The sequence below is a fragment of the Culex quinquefasciatus genome, chromosome 2 (assembly GCF_015732765.1).
Source record: "Culex quinquefasciatus strain JHB chromosome 2, VPISU_Cqui_1.0_pri_paternal, whole genome shotgun sequence".
In the NCBI taxonomy this organism is placed as follows: Eukaryota; Metazoa; Arthropoda; class Insecta; order Diptera; family Culicidae; genus Culex; species Culex quinquefasciatus.
In genome coordinates, this window is record NC_051862.1 from 203,223,290 (window position 1) to 203,246,024 (window position 22,735).

The 22,735-nt window shown below is 35.6% G+C and overlaps 1 protein-coding gene across 12 annotated transcripts in view; it reads left to right on the top strand.

The window, feature by feature from the left end:
* The first annotated feature begins 1,052 nt into the window (after positions 1-1,052).
* LOC6038912 (protein timeless) overlaps positions 1,053-22,735 on the top strand; it is a 36,848-nt gene continuing 15,165 nt past the window's right edge. For 4 of the 12 annotated variants that reach the window (XM_038251181.1, XM_038251184.1, XM_038251185.1 and 1 more), the window contains exons 1-5: positions 1,053-1,964; positions 18,452-19,528; positions 19,589-20,318; positions 20,381-20,522; positions 20,587-20,805. In XM_038251181.1, coding sequence (XP_038107109.1) covers positions 18,676-19,528; positions 19,589-20,318; positions 20,381-20,522; positions 20,587-20,805 — 1,944 coding nt within the window. In that variant the 5' untranslated portion in view covers positions 1,053-1,964; positions 18,452-18,675. Of the gene's footprint in view, positions 1,965-18,451; positions 20,319-20,380; positions 20,523-20,586; positions 20,806-22,735 lie in introns of those variants that run through there. The other 8 variants (XM_038251189.1, XM_038251190.1, XM_038251182.1 and 5 more) reach the window with 5 other exon arrangements.

Genomic DNA, 22,735 nt, shown 5'->3' on the forward strand with positions numbered 1-22,735 from the left:
AAAGTGAAACTAAAAATAAACTTTTTTTACAGTGTAGTCCTCATCCAAACCTACAACTTTGCCGAAGACACCTTATCGATCAACAAATTCCTTCAAAAGATACAGATTTTTTAATTTTCTTCTATCGTTTTTGTATGGACAGCTGCCAAATATGTATGGACAAACTAATGATGCAAAATGATTTCTTTGGGCATACCGTAGGAACAAAAAAGTTGACCAAAATACTTAAAATAAAATTAAATAAAAAAAACCGATTTCGTAGAGAATTGCTCACTCACTCATTCATTTTGGGCCAAATTGAGTTGAGAACACCATTTTGTGCAACTCACAATGCCTCACCTTTTGACCTTCACAGATCCCCAAAATTCGTTTTCAATCCTGAGATAATAAAAAAAACGAAAAAACTTCGTGCATTTTTGTCACTTTTCATATAAAAGAAGTTTCAATTTTGTCGTGCTATCTTGACACCGCCTGAAAATTAATGTAAATGCGACAACTGGCCAAAGGGATTTCAGGTCAGAACGCGTTTGACACAGGTAAGAGCTCGACTTCTGTAAACATTGTTGTAATTATAACTCGGGACCAAAGCAATATAAACCAATTAAACTTCGGGCCAATGCACAGAATGGTCAACCAAACAAAACGTGTTTGTTATTGTTTACGTTGCGTGCTCTATTTGTTGTTTATTCAAGGTCAAACATAAAAACGCGTTTTTCTCGGATCTTCAAAAAGCGACGTACGACAAGTTAGCACGACGGCGTCGAAATGAGAATTTTAAACAAAACACAAATTGCAAAAAAAAAAAATCACATTAAAAATAATATTCTTTAAGCATGATCCAAATCCAACCGTTCCTCACCGCGCACTGGTCCACTCATCAATGCAATCTGTTGAGCCTGGCATCGTCGTTGTTGTGCTTCGTCAGCCCGTTACTAGTAAAAGTACATAGCAGGACGCTACGCACGAACATAACCGGAGTAAATAACACACACAAACCGAATCCAGGACGCTACGCGACGACTCCAACTTGACCTCCCGGTTGCATGCCGGATTCATCGTCATTCTCCTTTGGGAAGAGTTCACCGGCGGACGTGTTTCGAACAAGCGTTGTTCTACAGAGCGGTCTCGAGTCGAGTCGGGTGAAACCTTATAACTACGTGCAGTTGCCAGCTTGCGAGGGCTCGTCGTCGGTTCCCTCAGGTTCTACGATTCAGTAGCAGCTCGAACGTTGTCAGTGTTACACGCCCGTTGAGTTACGCGATAAGCTTAGGAAAATTCTTAAATCTCGCTTCGTTGCTACGATTGGATTAATCTAATTAAGGTTAAGCTCCTGCGAAAAGCGAGTGAAAATAATTTCCTGGGAAAACAAACAAGCAAAATCATATAAACCGGAAAAGTGGAATTCTAAAGTGAAAAACATCAACATTCTATCAGTGTTGGTTCAAGTGCTCGCACTCCAGCCAGTCAGTCAGATTACTTAAGTGCATCTTGATTAAGCCATGCGATTGTGTGCATCTGGTCGACCCTGCAACGTTCCCACACCGTTACAGTCTGGGGTTGTGCGAAGCTCATCGGCGAATGTGAATGGTTGCAATTCGATAGCTTCAAAGTGTGTCACAAAACGTGCCGCTAGTACGATCTACTAGTGCGGGGCCGGACTAGGCACGTTGCCTCCAGCTGCGTCATACGAGCGATTATTAGAAAAGAGTGAAACAGAGAGTATTTTGTGTTTGCATTAAAACAACTACCGAGCAAGTTAGTAGGTGGTGAAAAAGTGTGTGGTTGACTGTGCTAAACAATAACCCACTGACATGCTAATCAAAAGTGATCCCATTGATTCATCGGCCAATTATATCGATTATTACATCAATTTGAAAACATTAAAGGTGAACGTCCCGAAGAGACAAATTCAGCCGCAAACCACCGAGGATTCCGTGAAGGCGGCACTGTTTTCTGTACCCCAGGTGAGCCATTCAATCAGAATTTAAACGGACCGTGCAATACGCTGAACGTTCAATGCAGCTACAGTGGACTCTTTCGTTGTCGATATTTAAGGGACCGTCGAGAGCGTTATAATTATAGAACTAAAGATCAAAGCATGCTTCTTGAAGGGATTGAAAAATTCATCGACAACTAGAGCAATATTGATATCAAAAAGATTGACAGCCGGAGAGTCGACTGTATTTTATACTTGTGTAAACAAGAAGTAATACATGCCGGTTGTGAAGGTATTGGAACTGGGAGTCACGTTTTACACTGTTTAGAAAAATATTTTAGAAATAATTAATAATTTGAGTTTAATGACATTTGGTTTAATCCTTTCTGATCTAGCTCATAGTTTTGTCATCACTGCGTTGATTACGTGAAAAATTTACTTGTAAAGTAGAACTATGCAAAGGTGCGCACCAGACATTTTGTTAATTGTTGTGAACCTTAACAGATCACGGTGTGTTTCCTAGAACAAGCTTACACGGAGAAAAATGAGTTTTCAAAATCGTGAACAAGCGTTCATGAAATTCGGAACCACGAACAAAGTGTTCAAATTTCATGGTACGTTTTTCAAAATCGTACCATGGAATTTGAACACTTTGTTCGTGGTTCCGATTTTCATGAACGCTTGTTCACGATTTCTGGAACTCTTTTTTCTACGTGTAAGATAAAAAAATCGGCAAGTCTGATAATTCGCACCATGAAAGCAGGGCTCTTTCCGACGGGAAATATTTATTTGAAACATTTTCTAATCAATCATATTGTAGAGAACAGTTTTTTTTAACAATGTTGGTTCAATATAAGGAGAGATATTCTTTATTTTTGAGGCAATCAGTAAGTTTGATCCACCAGGACAAAAAATAAAGAATGTCTCCATTTCCCATACATTTTTGGCCTTTTTGCAAAAACGAAACCATAACAGCATTTTTACCTAGGAATTTAAAAACATGGATTTTTTAGCAAACCAAGTTTGGGTATCAAAAGATCGGAAATTTTATGCCCTTTCCGATGGCACATGACCTGCGAATCGTTAATCGGTTCGGATGCCAGTAGATTTTCCGACGACCTAATTTCGGGTTGGTATGAAATTCCAACAAAAAATCAATTCTATAGATACAGAGACTTCCAAAACGGTGTTTTATCCACTCCAAAATGTTTTTTTAGCAACTCTATGGTAGGGGAGAGTGGGGAGACTTGATCCCCGGGGACACTTGATCCCAAGCCTGTATCTCGTCAGCATGTGTGTAAAACAATTAGCTTTGGTCTAGAAAGTTATGCGAAATTGACTTAAACTCATTGTAGAAAACAAAGAAAACATCAAAAAATGTTTAGATTGAGTTACACACATATTTCTAAAAAGTGCTACAAAAAACTTCCAAGAGATCTTTTTTCTTTGTTTTGATAAGTATAGAAAACACTCAAAAATTATTCAAAACAATATTTTTTATACATGAATTGTTTGATAAACATATCAACTCCAAAACCCTTACGTATTTGACGTTAAATTTATCGTCATACAATTTTTACAATCATTTTTTTTTTTTTAAGAGTGCGTTTAGGGAGACTTGATCCCCATTTTTACAGTCACTGGAATCAGCCCTTAAGATTAAATAATTTGGCTGGGTTTTTGTACATAGTTTCCTTTAGTATATTTATACATAAATTACTGCAGTTTGAACCGTTTTTCAAGAGATTTGTAAATAAAAATTACCAGCTGTTGTAAACATGCTCAATTTTGGTCTAAAAAAGAAAATTTTAAGTTTTTAAATATTTTGCATGCTAAACTTGTTATATTTTGAACACAAACGTACAGATTTTATGTGTAATTGCTATAACTTATAGAAAATTAACAGTTTGGATGAATAAGAAACATTTTGCTTGAGATTTCTTAAAAATGTTGAAAGGGGGATCAAATTATCACCAACATTTTTCAAATGCCGGCTAAAATATTTTTTTAAAACGCTTGTCATGATTCGAAGAGTTTATCTGATGAAATACCCTTATCGGCCAAACATAGTTGAATGTTTAAGTTTTCAATTCATGCAAAAAGTTCATAGTTTTGTGAGAAATTGACAGAGTTATGTGCGATACAAAAAAGGGGATCAAGTATCCCCACTCTCCCCTAATATATTGACATTTAGATAAATTAAAAGTTTGAAAAATTAAGTCTAGGTAACTTTTTTTTATAGAATTTCCAGAGTTATATAAACTGTTGTACTTAGTAGTTAGTAATCTTTATATTCAATCCAAATTATTTTTTCAATCAGTCAAGGATGCCTACTTGGAGTTCTGACACTGGATTTATGGTGATTTGTTAACAAATAACTGTATTTATGTTAATTTTTCGAAAGGTGTACACACTTTTTTTCAACTTTTTTTATTTTTGTAACAGTAATTGTTACACAACTTTTTATTTGAATCATTTTTTCATGACCTTCGTGAGGTTTTTCAGAATGGCACACTAGTACCTCCGAGTAAGACGTAGTACTACGTCAAAATAACGGCAAGCAATGCCGTGAAGTACACAATTTGGTATTAAAAAAAAGTTTTATTTTTTATTTGGGAAACTTAATAAACATTTAAGTCATGTTTTGAAATCTTGAAGGAATCAACCAAAAAGAAAACTACAAATATTTTTGTTAGCTAAATCTAATTATAAGCAAATTTATTTTCATTATGGGCTTATTATAAAAAAATACAAAATTTGTCGATACCATTTGGGTAACAATTAACCGTTAAAAATTGAAGAATTATTGGTTTAATTTATTAAATTTTAGTTTTCATTTTTGGATTTTTCAAATGTTTAAAATCAATTTAATAGTTTGAACAATTCAGCATGTTCAGCATATTCTCTGAAACCTTTTCAAAGAAAGCACCATACTAATTTATTCCTGACAAAAAATCGCAGCGTGCTCAAAAATGGTCGCAGACATTATTTTTTCGAAATGTGAAAATTCTAAATATGTTTAACAATATTAGAATAAAAATTAAGGATTCAAACTGACCTATTTTGATGCATTTGGATGTTCTAACAATGGATTTTTCAAGAGAGGAAAAATAAACATAAAAACCTTCTAAATTAAGTAAGGAAAAGGATCAAAATAGACAAACTTAGTTTCAAGCTTTTCTATTTCAATCCTTTTCCATAGAACATTTAGAAGGTTTTTAATTTTTCTTTCTCTTTCCATTGTTCCAATTGTTAGAACATCCAATCGGATCAAAATGAACTTTAGTACAAATCACAGTTGAAAGAAACTCCAAAACTTTATTAGGTTATAAGAAATACGGAATTGTGAATTGATTGTTTACTAATAAAATTAATTAAAATTAAAATTGAACTGACCTCATTTTGTTGAGAATAGTGGGATATAAAATTTCAAAAAATATCAAGCTAAATTTTTGCTCCATGATGTTTGCACTACTTAATTTAAAATATTTTTAAAAAAAATACCGTAACGATACATAAAAAATGGGTACTTTATGTTGAAAATCATGCATTTTTTTGAATGTTTGCATTTAAAATGAAACGCAAATTAGATTTCACGTTTAGGCCTCCCGACATCAATCACAAACATAATCAAAGAAATCGGCAGGTGGCAAACCATTTTTAAAACGGAAGCATCAAAAAAAGAGTTACCTTTAATATTTCAGAAATCGTCCCTAAAAACTGTATTATGCCTTGTGTGACTTTTTTAACAAGAAAGTTTGAAAGCTCTTCCTGATTCAAACATCCCATCAACAATATCAATTTTAATATTCATTGAAGACTTTTCATTCTCAAGAGTTTAATCAGACCTCTGTTACCAATCCAATGGTAAAAATTCATAAAGCACAGCATTGCATGCCGGATTTGAAATTCAACTAGTTCTTCATTTTCAATTCGTCGCCGCAATGCTCTTATTTCTTCATTGTCAGGTTTATTTTTCTGCAAACCAAAAGTGCGCAAAAACTGTCACGTTCCCATCCCGGATGACAGCAACTGCCAATCGATAAAAAAGCGGAAACTTGTCTCAGTCATTTCCGTTTGTCTTTAAATTTAGATGAAGACCACATTCTGAAGTGTTTAAGCACAACCCCGCATTCACAGCTCTCACTGGTCAGCACAAAAGTCTCCTAAAACTTCACCAAAGACATTGTACCGACATTGGAAACAGCAGCAGTTAGAATTTCAAATTGGGTCTGGATGGTGTGGTCTCGTGGCTTTTTCCAATAATCCATGTGATTGGGTTGAAGGTGGTTCAGTTCAGTTTGGCATTGTTGTGAGCTTTAATGTTGTGTAATTGTATTGAGTTTGATTCAGATACAATTTTTGTTTAAGTTAATAATGTCAATAATGTCTGGAAATTCAGCTGAAAATGTTTCTCTTTTAATTTAATTTCCATAGTTATTTTAAAACCATCAAGGCCAGTTATTTTTTAAAAATGTTTCCTCTTAGCTCAGGTTAAGGTCGGAGGACGGTAAAAAGTATAGCTACAATCAGCGTCGTACCTAGGGGTTGGCGCAGTTGGCGACCGCCAAGGGCGCCAGCTCATGGTGGGCGCCGAAATCGATGATTGTACCAAATTTCATGTCAGTTATAATATCTTCATTTGATATTTAAAAACAGAAAGGGCGCCAAATTATAAAGTAGAACTGCTAATAGCTAGATAATTTGGTTTAAAATATAAAAAAAATATATATTTAGGGGCGCCGAAATCATGTGTATGAATATTTCTACCGAAGAGGTTTTGAAAATTCATACTTTTTTTTTGTTATAGAAGGGGTCCTCAAGTGGCAGAAAGTTCAAGGAGTTCTTTAAGAGTTTTTTCGAAATAAATACCTACAGCTTTAAAGTCTGGACCGTTGTATAATGAAGTTTAAGTCATATTTTCCAGACTAAAACAATGTCCAAATATAAGTTATTTTCACGTTAGTTTGGTTGCTATATTTTGAGCCTCTTTAAAATAGGAATTATTTTAACATTAATACATATACTTTTCTTTTGAAACTTTGACATTACAGTCATGCCTCGGTTTAGCACCGCATATGGGGGATGCAAAACCGAGGCGTGCATAACCGAGGCATAGAGCTTATGGGATTTTGGCTATATGGGAGACATTGGCTTTAATCGTACGAAAAATCATGCAAACATCAAAAAATTATAGTGTTTTGAAATCGGGATGATGTCAGCTATCCATTAAAATTATTATATCATGAAAATTTTCACAAAAATACGTATTTTTCCTGTATTTAGAAAATGCATTTTTTTTCTAAAGAAACCAAAAATATATTGTTATTGCAATATGGGTATCAAATGATCATTTTTTTTTCATACATTTTGGATGTAATAACAACATTTTTAGAAAATACTCAAAATTTTCACAAAACTACGTCTTTTTGGAAAAAACTCCAAATTTCAATTTTTACAATATGGGTATCAAACGATCGGGATTTTTTCATACATTTCGAATGTAATAACAAAATTTTTAGAAAATATTCCAAATTTTCACAAAACTACGTATTTTTGAATAAAATACTAAAAATTTCCGTTTTTACAATGTGGGTATCGAACGATCGGAACTTTTTCATACATTTCGAATGTAATAACAATGTTTTTTTGAAAATACTCCAAATTTTCACAAAACTACGTATTTTCTAAAAAAATACTCAATATTTCCGTTTTTACGATGTGGGTGTCAAACGATCGGGATTTTTTCATATATTTCGAATGTAATAACTATATTTTTTGAAAATACTAAAAATTTTCACAAAACTCCGTATTTTCGAAAAAAAATACTAAAAATTTCCGTTCTTACAATGTGGATATCAAACGATCGGGATTTTTTCATACATTTCGAAAGTTATTAAAAAAATGAAAATACTCAAAATTTTCACAAAACTACGTATTTTTGAAAAAAAAAATTGATTTGATTATTTGATACCCATATTGTAAAAACTTAAATTTTGAAAAGTTTTACAAAAATACGTAGTTTTGTGAAAATTTTGAGTATTTTCAAAAAACATTGTTATTACATTCGAAATGTATGAAAAAATCCCGATCGTTTGATACCCACAGTGTAAAAACGGAAATTTTGAGTATTTTATTCAAAAATACGTAGTTTTGTGAAAAATTAGAATATTTTCAAAAGATGTTGTTATTACATTCGAAATGTATGAAAAAAATCCCGATCGTTTGATACCCATATTGTAAAAAATGAAATTTTGAGTATTTTTTATTCGAAAAAACGTAGTTTTGAGAAAATTTGGAGTATTTTCTAAACATTTTGTTATTATAACCGAAATGTATGAAAAAATCTGATCATTTGATACCCATATTCCAATGACAATATATTTTTGGATTCTTTAGAGAAAAAAAAAATGCATTTTCAAAATACAGGAAAAATACGTATTTTTGTGAAATTTTTCATGAAATAATAATTTTAATGGATAACTGACATCATTCCGATTCCAAAACACTATAATTTTTTGATGTTTGCATGATTTTTCATACGATTAAAGCCAATGTCTCCCATATAGCCAAAAACCCATAAGCTCTGTGCTTCAGTTAAGCACTGGGCCGTGCTTAACCGAGGCAGCTGAACGGTGCAAAACCGGGGCAGTGCAAAACCGAGGCATGACTGTATAGAATTCAAAATATGGCCTTTGAAATATTTTCATCACAATTTTATAAGCATTAGCCCTTTTATAAGCGTGCACTGAAAATTTGTCTACGCTTTTTATAAACACTAGGGTAAATAGTAAAAGTGCTTTACATTTTCACCAACAAGACAAAAAATATTTTTTCAGGAAAAAAAAAAATTTCACACAAGCTGTTATGAACATCAGTTTAGGCTTAACCGGTGTAGACATATTTCTACGCATTTGTCTGCGAGATTCTGCAGAAATCTGTCTTAATCAGAACAACTTATCAATTAATGTTTCAGGCTGTTCAATTGTTATTTCGCCAAAATTTCACATTTACTTTTTAAATCATCTTAAAAGCGTTGGCAATGAGAATCAATTCAAACGTTTTTTTTCTGAAAAATGAGAATCAGTTAAAAACAAACTTATAATATTGTTCCAAGGTTTGAATACATTCAACAAGCTTAGCCTAAAAAATAATCTTCTAGATTATAAAATTGAATTTTACGAATCAATAAATAAAAAAAAAAGATGAAAAAAATCAATGCAAAACATAATTTAAAAAAATATGAAAAATATTCTCATTCATCGTATGGGCGAATCACTTAAAAATGAATGGTTGAAAATGTCTTGTCTTCTTATTTTCTATCAAATATAATGATCTTATTAAAATCATTAAAATAAGTTTCATCATCAATTGCGCTGGATTTTGAATAATCTTTAATTGTTTTGGATGAAACTTGGTTCCACCGCTGCATGTTTAAAAATTTGTTTTAATTTTGAAAAAGGATTTTTTTTTAACTACACCGAAATTAAAATTTAATTAATTAATTGCCAAATCAGCTAAATATTTTACGAATTCGGGAAAGTCCTTTGCTTACACATAGAAATTAATACTAGATCAGATCAAATTATGCAGACTTGGAAAATATAAAAAATTTGTTAACAAGTTATAACAAAATTTATCATGCTTGAGCATTCAATTCTATGCATTTATCTGAAAAATAAATTTAACAAAAAACTAAACCCTGCTATCCATTTTATGAAATCCAAGAAAAGATTCAGCCAACATAATTCTTACAATAAATTTTCAGTTCAGCCTTTCTCATATTGATTTGAAAAACGAAACATTAAAAACTGTTTTTCTGAATTTAACCGTCATATTTAGTACTCAAACTGCAATTATAAAATCAAAACTCATTGAAGCATTCATTCAAAATTAACATACATTTATCAAAATACTTGCAAATTTTGAAGGGGCGCCAAATTGATGCTTCGCCAAGGGCGCCGCGGACCCAAGGTACGGCTCTGGCTACAACCATTGAATAATGAAACATTCAATACTTTACGGTAAAAAAGATGACAAAATATCATTATATTTCATGAAAGGTTAATGTTATAGTTTAGTTTTTAATCAAATCTGTGGGCTTTTTTTATTATGAACATAAAAAAAATTGGCAAATCAATTGAAAATTGTGCTTTGACAAAAATAACGGTAATAATACCAGTACCGTGCAAAACACAAAGATTCTTGTGTTCTCTACGTGTCTTCTGTATTAAAAAAAGAACGCGCTTAAAATGTCTTTTAAAACGCTCTATTTTGATGCGTTTGAATATTTGACCATGGGTTTACAAAAACTAGAGCACGCAATGGAAGCAATAACCAACACGTTTTGTTTAGAATTGTTTTTTAAATTATCATCGAAAAAAGCTATTTTTTTTAGTAGTAATCAAATCAATAGTTTCCAAGATGCATAAAAAAAAACTACGTGACCTTCAAACTTGAAATATTCACCCCCTGTGTGACTTTTTCTTTATACAATTTTTTTTTTCCACTGCCATATTTGTGGAATTTGTATTTAAAAAAAATCGATTTCAATTTTTAAACCGGAGTTCCTGTACAATTTAAATGGTGGTAGCGGTTGATGGGGTGACGATTACACGAACAAGAAGGCAGAATCAGCAACAGCTAGAGCACTTTATGAAGTGGTCATCATGCTCCTGTTCTAATCTACCAATCCGGCCAGCAGTACCAGACTTAATGCATCGTGTGGTGATCAGTACCAACTTGCGGCGTCTTATGCCTTTGCTGCCGGTCGAGCAGTACCAGGATCACTGCTGGAACCTTGATTGTTGCTGCCCGCTACATTACTGTAGTCCTGTTCAAGTCCAGAAGTCTTAAAAGAATTACGATTCAAGTGGCATTTGATGATAAGTTCAAACCCTGCTGGAGCTGTTAAATCTTGATTTGGTGAGATCTATCCATTTTATCTATCATTATTTGATAGATGATTTTATTCCCTTATTTTACATAATATTCTATTGATCAAATGATATATCCATATTATCCCATTCCCACCTTCCCTTTTTCCTATCCTCATTACCTCCCCCTCTCCTCCCCCCGCCCCTAAATATTATTATCTGCCAAATTTACACTTTCACACCACACCACAACTGATTCGGAGCGTTTGGTACGGTATGTCCACGCATCCTTCCTCCCCTGATGATTCTGTGAAATGTGATCCGTTCACAGAATCTGTCTCTGCGGTTAATGCAACGCAGTAGGCCTGGCCGTTTTAATTTTTGCTATACATTTTCGGGGCAACTCGGATGTACTGTAATCATTAATATTGACAAAAAAGAACTTGAGGCGTAATCTTACCACAAGTTCTTCCAGGATGCTTTCTTCGGACTGGCTGCGCTTGTGTTCGATTAGATTAGATTAGATTAGATTAGATACAAAATTTTAAATTTTGTAAAGGGACCATACATAAACCACGTGGTCACTTTTTTGAAATGTGTTGAGAAACGCTAGTAATTTCCAATCACTTGTTTAAAAATGTTTTGAATTTTTATGAAATTCCAATTTAAAGCACCGCAAAAATGTTATTTTTATTTAAATATTTTGGAAACTAATGCACTATGGGGTATTTCCATATAAGCAAGCGGCCAAAAATATTTTTTTTGCTTTTTTGTGACTTTTTTGTGTTGTTTGTACTTAGTATAATGAAAACAAATGAATTTTGATATTTTTCCAAAAAAAAAGTTTATTTTTCGATTTTTTTCATATATTTGAGGCCACATGCATTAAAGTGGTGAATTTTAATATTCTTGCTCTGTCTTTTTGATGCACGGAATGGCGGTTTATGCTATGTTAAAGTTTCTGATTTACATTCAATCTCCCTCCCCTTCTTCTTGAGTTAAAATCCACCTCTCTTTGAAGACCCCCCCCCCCCTCCCCTTCCAATTAAAATTTGATTTTTGCGGTGTTTTAGAATTTTAGACGGTTTATTTTATGGAACATTGTATGGATTCTCGTCCACGTTTTTTGTTGATTCACTTGCAAAATTCACGTTTTCCACGATAAATTCTTCTAAATCAAAATCACTATGGAGCCGATTGTCGTTAGATTACTTAAAATATGAACTTCTTCTATGGGCTTTTGTATACCTCGTTTTGAAGCTACAGAACAACATGCGTAGTTTTTCCTCTGTGTGTGGTTTTTCCCTGAGTTGATCATGTGATGGTTCTGCAATGTTGTAATTCTTACAAATATACTCGAAAGCAGTTCTCACGTTTTCAGAATAGTGATTCGTTATATCGTACAGAGACACTACGGTATTATTATCCATACTTTCAATAGAACACAACGACGAACTGATATGAATATTCGACGAATCGTTTCTGTAAAATACTTAGAATAGGAATTTCTAATTTTATTAAACGTACCTAAGTACCAACAAAGTCATGAATATCAAATCAATTTCAAAACATACATAGCAGGTACGACATTTCTGCCTCCGCAGGTTAATAATGTGATTTTAACCAAGCGTATACGCGAAATCATTAATTTTCATGCTAGAATAAAAATGATCAAAATGGCATAACTCAAAAAGTGCACATAAGTGCACTTTGAAATTTGGAGACAAGTTAGGACATGGTTCAAATTTTAAGCTGCAAAATTTTCAGATCGCACAAATGCACACAAAAAAAGTACTCCATTAACAAAGTTGAAAAAAACTAAATTTTGAATAAAAATCCAACTTTTTTGATTTTTATTATTTTTTTTAGCCTGTAAAAGTGTGTTTTGTAAAATGTTATTGAAAAGTTGAATCAATTACCTTTCTGAATATATATAATGATGCAGGAAAAAATACATAAACAGCTACACAGTACAACTATGAAAAATAATCATTTTTTTGTCAAAAAACATGTTTTTTTCTTACCATTTTCGCCTTTGAAGGGCTGCAAATCAGTGAATTTTGAACCTACAACTTTCAAACTCCGGATTTTTCTTAGTTAGAATGTTTATTTTCGAAAAAAAAATACCAAAAAAAAATTAGAGTATGTCGGTTTTTCGATTTATGGCCGCCTGAAACCCCATAGTGTAATGATGGCAAAACAACTGGATAGGTGTATAATGCATTTTAAAACACTTTTTTTTACTAAAATGTTGAAACCATGGCTCGTAATTTCAATTTTTATACTTTTTTTTTGCCTAACTAAAAATTTAAGCGATGACTTATACATGTTTTGGTGTCAAAATTTTCGTAATTTATCGATAAAATCGTTTTTTTTTTATTTTTGCTTTTCAGTTAAAATAGAAATTGAAAATTGATTCTGAACTTTCGGAAGCATTTTTCTCAAAACGCATGGTTTGTTTGTTAATTTTTTTGGTCCTATAAACATATGAAACACATTAGCTTATAGGACCGTAAAAAAACTCTATAAATTCTGTTTTGTAGGCTCGGTACCAAAGAGCCTATGTCTGAAAATATTTTTATCGGATTCCTCGGACAGTTTAACATAACATACATATCTCAAAATGGTAAAGTTTATCAACAGGATTCTGTCTGTCTCTTGATGTATCATGAACAGTTAAGAAAAAAAACCTTTAAGTTTATGGGATTTCTCTGAATTGCATATCCAAAAAAAGTCTCTTAATCAATCATTAATTTAAAACAAGGGTTTTGAAAAAAATAATGGGTAAGTATTCATGCGCAAGGTTTTCATTTAATATAAACTATTTTTGGTTATAATTAGAATAGAATTTAAAAAAATTGGAGGGTCAAAAACTAATAACTGGTTTTTAAATTCAGTTGAATTTTAATATTGTTCATATCTTCTCAACTACTTCATGAGGTTAACGGATGAAAGAACACTTTTTTTCTAACTAGTATATATTCTAGGCTCCCGTAGTATGTACTGCGGTTCATACACATTCGTATAAACTTCTGGATTATACCCCTGGCATGGCGACTTACATTCACTACACCATCAATGGGCCCTCCAGCAAAAATGCAGTGGTATGACGTTGCTTGTGTGCTATCTTGTGACAACGACTATTAGGATCGAAAATGAGTTAAAATCCGTTTCCGGATATCGTAAAACACATTATTTGTGGCATAGAACAATTTCTCATAATAATGATCGTGTTATCTTGTTACACGTCATACAAATTGCAGGGAAATTCAAATTAAAAAAAATTTTGATACACATTTCTTTAATAACAATTCCATCTTACGTTTTTGAAAATATACTGATTACGTCGGTTAAACCGTTGATTAGAGCATACTTTAGGTACACTTTTCAAACACACTTGTGTCATGTGCATTTTCAAATTTTTGTTTATATTATTTACATTATTTTCTTTATCTTTCAACTGCTGTAACCAATTTAGTTCAAACTTGGACTGTTTGTTAAGCAAACGGTTTCTTCAAAAAAATCGAGTTCATAATTCAAGCTTTGAAAATCGTTCTGTTCGAGCTGTACTAAATGGTCGTTGTCACAAGATAGCACACAAGCGACGACGTGTATTGGAAAGCATTCTCTCACGCTACAAGGCACGTGATACTACCGATACGACCTATCACATTGTGGTTACGTTTGGCACATGCTTCAAGCAATTTGGTGGGCAGATCATCTGATACCTAGCATATTGTAAGCAAAAACATATGACGGATTTATGTTGGTTTTACATGTATGTTTCGCTTTACATACTGCACAAAAAAATCGTTTACCAAAGCTCGGTTAAAAGTGCATAAATGCTTGTTGTTAAAATGAAAAACTTGCCCGTGGGTGTCGCTCAACCTGCATTCCTGTCACACATGAGGTCTGCACAGCTGATTCCACGAAGATTTTTCCCGCCAGTAATGACAGGAAACGCTGACAAACGGAATATGTGCCAAAATCATAAATGGTTTTTAACATATGAAGGGAAATCATCGTGAACTGGAACTGCCGGTCGTTAGCCCGGGTAAAGTGGAAACGTTGAGATGATTGTTGTCCTCTGCTCTCATCTCGCAAAAAGCCATACAGAGAACCACGTCCCAATCAACCGGCTCTGTGGCTTAATGGTTACGGCTTCTGTCTCCCAAGCAGAAGGTTCAGGGATCAAATCCCGGTCGGTACCTTAGAAATTTGGAATCAGGAATTTGAATATGAATAAAAACTAAAGTGAATCAGGTGGGATTCGAACTCACACCTTTGGATTAGTGGTATGGGACGCTAAGCAGTCGGCTATCAGAAGGATTGCACTCTAGCAGTGAATTGATCCGTAGTGTTGAAACATGTTATCTCTTCTTCTCATATTATTAAACACACGCTGATCCCTGATTTGCCTGAGGGGATTGGAAGTCTAAATATAGATCGAGTTTTCTTCAGATGCTTGCTTCTATGTTTAGGCGGGGCCGAACAATGCCCAGCGACCTCGGAATTGGACCGCAAGGAGCTCTGTCATTCTGAAACGGGTCGTTGGAAGCAGCGCGAGGGCTATCACCACCTAATACCCGGGACTGAGATAAGCTGTATCAGCATTCGGCATGTACACAGTCTGATACAAATTATACTTTCCCATAATTTCGCTACCGGTTAGCGGGTATTGGATTGGACCACACACACACACATAAATGCTTGTTGTTAAAATGAAAAACTTAAGATCAAACCTTGTTCTCATGCAGAAAAAAAACACTTGAAAAGTTGAATAAAAAACTTTTGCCTTTTTCTTCCACTATAAGGCGAAAACTTTAAGGAAAGTGAAAATTTCCCAGGAAAGGGCGAAGCCCATCAAACGATACAACAAAAAAACAATGTGACTGCCGGCTGCTTGACGAAAAGTTCAGCGGGAGCTTTGACTGCAAAATGCCTGATGTTAAAAATACACGTTTGTGATGGTTAAAAACTTTCTGTGGGAACTGTTTTATAATTAGTCACAAGCTTTCATGATAAAAAGGATACACGTGAACCGAATGTTACGAAAATAACCTTCTTTTTATTTTATTTTAAGTCGAGTTTAAAACTTGTTCAGCTTCATAGGTTACGACATCACGACATTTTTGGAATTGTTCTGGTGTTTGTTTGTAGTTTTAACTCTACTTTTAATAAATCAAAATCGTTTCAAAAGCATGGATCAAAATCGATAGTTTGCCTGCCTATGTAAGTGACATAGCTCTGTGAGCATTTGTGAGGTTTCCTGAAATAACGCTTGCGTGTTTTCCATTTTTTACGTTCGATATTGTTCAATTTGAACTGTGGTCAGTTCGTCAAACGTGTAAAGCGAAATTTCACATTTTTTTAATCTTGAAGCTTTAACAATCCATATAAATCCCCCAGGCTACAGTGCCTTTTGCTCGGAGCAATCAAAATAAGTTGTGGGCGGTTCAAAGGGCCGTCCCACACCTGATCCTTAGCAGCCTTATAAAGTTTCGTTGGGACGATCTTAAACTGCTATTCAAAAGTTCACAGAATGCCCTTTTGCAACTCTAATTATTTCAGCTACGTTACTAATGAGTGTCGCAAGCTGCACGGTCCCTGGTTAATCCAATCGACACAGTCCAATTACCGGCATGAATTAATAATAAACAAGGATCAATTTCACCACAAATAACGAAACGCCACCTTATCGGGGCCAGGCCCGAGCAGGGGTAAATAACACGGGAATACCAAATTTTGGTATTACTTGGGCAAATAACAGCGACCAAAATGTGCCCTTGGTTGCCCAGTAATAGATGGTAAAATACCATGAAATCATACCAAAGTCTTGTATGTGGAAGGGCACAACAATACCAATCCATGTTATTCCAAGGGTAAAATAATACCTCAAAATAGAACCATTTCAATACCAAGTTGAGGTCTTCTGGATTTTTGAACATTGCTTGAATACCAAAACTTGGTATTGCCATGGTTTTATTTTGAGGTATTCCCGCGCCCTTGGAAAATCATATTTTGGTATTTCTGTGGTCTTTCACATACATGATTTTGGTATGATTTCATGGTATTTTACCATCTATTACTGGGCAACTAAGAGCACATTATGGTCGCTGGTATTTGAACAAGTAATACCAAAATTTGGTATTTTCATACCATTTTTAGTGCAGCAGTTTCAGTTAGTGAAAAAACGGAAATTATTCATATGCAACAGCCAAATCTACTCACCTGATGATTCCATGTTGTTATTAGTGATATTCTTCACCACACCGAATGCATTTGTCATTGATGAACGGCCTGTGCTTGAAGCTCTTGAAGCTTCTGAAAAATAACAAGATTGAAAAATAAGTATTATTAAAATGAAACTGAATTGAAATTCACCAAAATTCATTAATCTGTCGATTGACTCGTTTTTCAAAGTATTTGGTTATCCCGACTTAGAGATATTTCAACGTTTTTGAAAAAAATATAAGTGGGTATATCACACTAATTTTTAAAATCATCTTTAACATTTTTGGGTTTCAAGTCATTTTAGCGCAAAATTAATTAACTCGTAAAATTTTTTTTAACAAATTTCTCATAGTTTCAGAGAAAATTGATGAAACCTTTCAATATTCAAATAATACCAAAATGTACCATCCTGACTTAGAAAATTTTCCACAATTTCAAGTCATTTCTGTAGGGGGTATATCAAAAATGTTTGAAATCAAATTTGAAATTTCCGGTTTTGAATGAAAGCATTCGCTTTGAGACATCATTTTAGCGCAAAATTAATTATTTTGTCAAAATTGGTCAAAATTTTCCCATAGTTTCAGAGGAATTTGATAAAACACTTAAATACCAAAATAATACCAAAATGTGCCTTCCTGACTTAGAAAATTTTCCACAATTTCAAGTCATTTCTATAGGGGGTATATCAAAAATGTTTAAAATCAAGTTTGAAATTTCCGGTTTTGAATGAAAGCATTCGCTTTGAGACATCATTATAGCGCAAAGTTAATTATTTTGTCAAAATTGGTCAAAATTTTCCCATAGTTGCAGAGGAATTTGATAAAATACTGTAATACCAAAAGAATACCAAAATGTGGTGTTCGATCATTGACAAATTCTGCAATTTTGCAATATCAAAACAATACCTTAAATTGGTATGATACCACATTTTGCTCTTGCATAATCCTTAAGACAAAATTTAAAGGGCCCAGGAATACCAACATTTGGTATTGATACCAGAGAAAGGTATTATTACGCATTTCCCTTGTTATTTACCCATGCTCGGGGGATTGACTTTGCAGTTGGCGCGTGGCGGAGGAAGTATTCACGCGTCATCAATCATCGCGCGATTGCTTACTCAGCCGAATATGGCGATAATGATTAGGTTACTGATGCAGATAATTATAATCATCGGGTGGTTGGATTCTGGGGCTCTTATCTTGAGGTTGCATTTGAACTTCAAAGAAAATCTTCAAACTGTTTTTTTTTTAATCTTGAAAAAGGTCATGGGATGCTGAATTTGGTGACATTGATGGAAATCATGTGCTCAATGAAGCAAATGTAATTCCTGGAAAAATTCCATCTAATCTTAAACTGGTTCAATTTTACTAATTCGTTTCTTTGATGTTGTCCGTCAATTCCACAGGGAAATACCTAAATGGATCGGGAGGCTCAATTCGTTGAAAACAAACGCATTGTGAATCACCCAAGTCAACGATAGGAGCATCAAGTAAATTTCATTTGCGTCGTCAACAACGAGGCGGCTGAACCGTTTTGTGGGTTCCATTATAAGTATAGAAATATACACCAGTAGGTAAATAGGAAGCGCGTGGGACAGGTTTGTTTCCACGTGACGAACAAGGCGGTGGTATGGAATGGTTGCTAGCGAATCCGCAGATTAACAGCACTTTTGGTTCGCTCGGTGCAGTCGTGGATGAAGTGTACCTGGTGAGTGAGGACTGTCTCGTGAATCTGGAGGAAATTATCGGCAAATTGGCCGTCGAAGATACTACGCTGAGAACATTCCGAAGGGCGATTGGGTTTGGTCAGAATGTTAAGAACGATATTGTCCCGTTGTTGGTTCATGCCAAGGATTCTAAGATTCTCGATCCGACAATTCGGTTACTGGTGAATCTGACCGTGCCGGCGGAATGCTTACTTCCGGTGGATCTGGTCTCCAAGTCGGAGATTGGACGCCACACCATTTTCGAGTTGAACAAACTGCTCATAACCAGCAAGGAAGCGTTTGTCGACTGGAAAACAACCAAGGCAGTTATCGATTATATGAAGTCCATCCTCGAGAAGGACAGCAAGCTATCGATTCAGAATTGTGACAGTATTAACAATTGTTTGTTGCTATTACGGAACATTCTGCATGTTCCTGAGGTGAACACGCCTGGTGAAACGAAGCCAGCTCACAGTACATCGTTGCAAAATCAGATACTATGGAACTTGTTTACGCAAAGCGTGGACAAGCTGTTGATCTACCTGATGTCTTGTCCTCAGCGGGCATTCTGGGCCGTTACGATGGCTCAGTTGGTGGCCCTGATGTACAAAGATCAGCACATCAGCACCCTCCAAAAGCTGCTCAGCTTTTGGTTCGAATCTACCCTGTCCGAAAGCTCCGAAGACAACGAGAGCAACACTTCGCCACCACAGCAGTGCAGTGGAGATTCTAGTCCCATGCTGACGTCGGACCCGACTTCGGACTCATCCGATAATGGTGATAGCTTGACACTGGGATGGGATCATCAGTGTACTCAAACTACTTTACCAATTCCAGGAAGTTCCAAAATGAACACCTCCATTAGCAAGGATCCGAGTGAGGCCGAGCAGGTTTCCCGAATGGGGACCGAGTTTCCGACGCAGATCATCGTGGCACGAGCCATCAAATCGCATCAGATATACCATCAAACGATGGGAACCACCTGCGCAGCTAAGCATCCAACACAACCAGCCCATCCGCATGATCCCAAGGCTCCGCTGGTGACGACCAATTCTCCTCCGGGTGTCGAGAACTCTACTGTAAGTCCCAAATTACCCAGCGATTTACACGCTTTTCAATCCCCCTTTCAGGTGCAGCCAAAACTCGCTACTTCAACCTCGTCTCCTACCGGTGCTCCGGCATCCAAAGTGGACACATCCCCAAAAACCTCCCCCAGTCCTCCCACTACTCCTTCGCCGGCTATATCTTGCAAAGATTTATCCGACGACCCCAAATCCCCTTCGTCCGGCCAAGAAAGCACCGGACCGTCCTCTACCACCGGCATCAAAAACCAAGCCTCTCTGTCGGAGACCTCCGACTGTGGTTACGGAACGCAAGCCGAAAAAGAATCCATCTCGACGTCCAGCAACGAAGACGATGGTCCCAACCAGAAGCCGCAGCATCAGAAACCTCCACCGAACCAGAAGCAGCGCTTCAACGCGGCCAACAAGCAACGCAACCCGGCCGCCGTTCCAGACAAGAAGGAACTCCGCCGCAAGAAGCTGGTCAAGCGAAGCAAGAGCAACATGTAAGCTGGAGGATTCACCTGAAAAAAAAAACAACTCACTATCCCAAATCCCCCTAACACAGAATCACCATGAAGGGACTGATACATCACGTCCCAACCGACGACGACATCTCCAACATATTGAAGGAGTTCACCGTCGACTTCCTGCTCAAAGGGTACGGCTTCCTGGTACAGGAACTCCACGCACAATTACTCTCAGACCTGGTGAGTGTCCGCAAGCAGAGATATTACCGTAAACAATGTTGTTTTAACCCACCCTGTTTCCCAGCAGGTGCAAATTGACACGTCGCACTTTTTCTGGCTGGTAACGTACTTCCTCAAGTTTGCCTCCCAGCTGGAGCTGGACATCGAGCACGTGAACACCGTGCTGTCGTACGACATCGTCTCGTACCTGACGTACGAGGGGGTGATGCTGTGCGAGCAGCTCGAGCAGCTGACGCGCGTTGCCCAGAACGACATCAAGCCCTGCCTGCGGCGGATTCATTTGGTGAGTTTGAATGTTTTTGGCGCCACTTTGCTTTAAATCTTTGCTGGTTTTATTTTGAATCAAGGCTGTACAGTACAGTGCCCATAAAAAAATTACTCCCTGTTATACAAGCGTAGTTCATTGGCTTATTTTAAGTATCTGTGCCAATCTTGAGCGTTTTTGGTTGAGATTAATCCATTGGTATGTACCCGAGCCTAAAGTTGGTGCAAAAACGTTTTTATACAAAGTGACTTTTAAAGTCGCTAATAACTTTTCAGGATCGAGTTTGACAGCTTTGGTATATTCTACAAAGTTGTAGAGCATCAAATTTTCAATGAGTATATAGCTTTTGGGAATATTTGGATGGCAGTAGCGCACCCTGCAGACAAACCCGTTAGAAGTTTGCTTTTTTATACATTTTTTCGATTTTCCCCATACAAACTTAGTTGAATTAAGTAGCACACGACAAAGGCACGACATCCTAAATAACAAAACCGTGCGACGTCGGTCGAATGTCGTACGACAATGTCGAACAATTTCGATTATCGATCGTACGACAAATACGACATTTTGGTGCAAAAACGTCTGACATTCGTGCGAAAGTCGCGCGACATTGTCGTGCGACGTCGTACGATTGCACGGATGACAAACGACGGACGTCCGACGGACTTTTCAGTCAGGGTATGCGTCTGTGAGTGAGAAACTGGGCCAAAACAACTTATCTAGATAACTTTTAATTAGGGGAGCGGTGCCATGTTTTGAGTACTGACAAATATAAAAACAGGGTTTTCTGCTGCTTTTTTTGTTGTTGCTTGTAATGTTGAAATAATCGATGTTTCTATTGTTTCGGCCCAATTGACAATGTTTGTGTGAGTGTATCCCTTTATTTTTGTTTTTATTGCAAGGTTTGATATAAGGTTTGATACAAAAAAAACGCGTTACGCGTACAAATTATTCAACAAATACCGTCGTTAGGTTTTCCGTAAATCACAATTATCTTTTTTATTGAATAATCTTTAATATGTCATAAAAAAATCTCATGTTTTTATGATCTTATGTTTGATTAACTTTTTTTAACGTATTTAAGTTTACTGGTATAATAAGTTGTGTGTAAGAGTTGGTATGAATGAGCTTGATATATATTAATCAATTTATTTTCCAGGTTTTTCAGGATAAGTTCATAACTAAGGATAAAAATACGCGCGCTAAATCGAACAAATTCTTCGTAAAATTTTGTTAAATCAATTGCGTCATTTATTTATTAATTGTTTGTGATTTTAAAATTTCTATAGAATCGTTTATTGAAAGACACGCTGACATTTAGGATAGATTGTGAGTAGCGGGACCTCGCGGTTACTCTGCAACGTGTTTTTCGGAGCCTTTTATTTTATATTTTACTTTTCTTAAGTCCTTCTTTCATCATCGTTGATTGGAAGGCACGCCGCCGGTTTTGTTCGTTTAAGTTATTGTTTTCATTTCATTACAATCGGTTACGTGGAGTCCTTTTTTCTTTTCGTTTATATTCGTTGATCGTAATAATTTATTCCATCTGGCAGTTTTAGTATTAACTCATCAAACTATCGATTTTATGAAGCGTAAGCGTCTTTTATTTACTATTTTTGAAAATTGCTCGCGGTATCTAAACTGTACAAACAGTAAAAATATATTGATAAGTCCAGCCCATAGCACTACTGCTCGGTTGGCACGCGTTCGATTAAAAAACATTTTAAATAATCAATTATTTATCTTTCCGCAGCCGGCTGCCTAAGATTTAAAATTTTCAACCGATAAACAAAATGCTCATGGTCACATCACTGCCACTCGTGAATCCTGACCTCATACCCATCTACTAACCCCCTCAAAACTCATGTGATACTTTGTCGGAGAAGCAGTCGATTGGGCGGTCTCTATCACTCAAGTATCGGACTAACATTCCCATCCACTTCCCCGT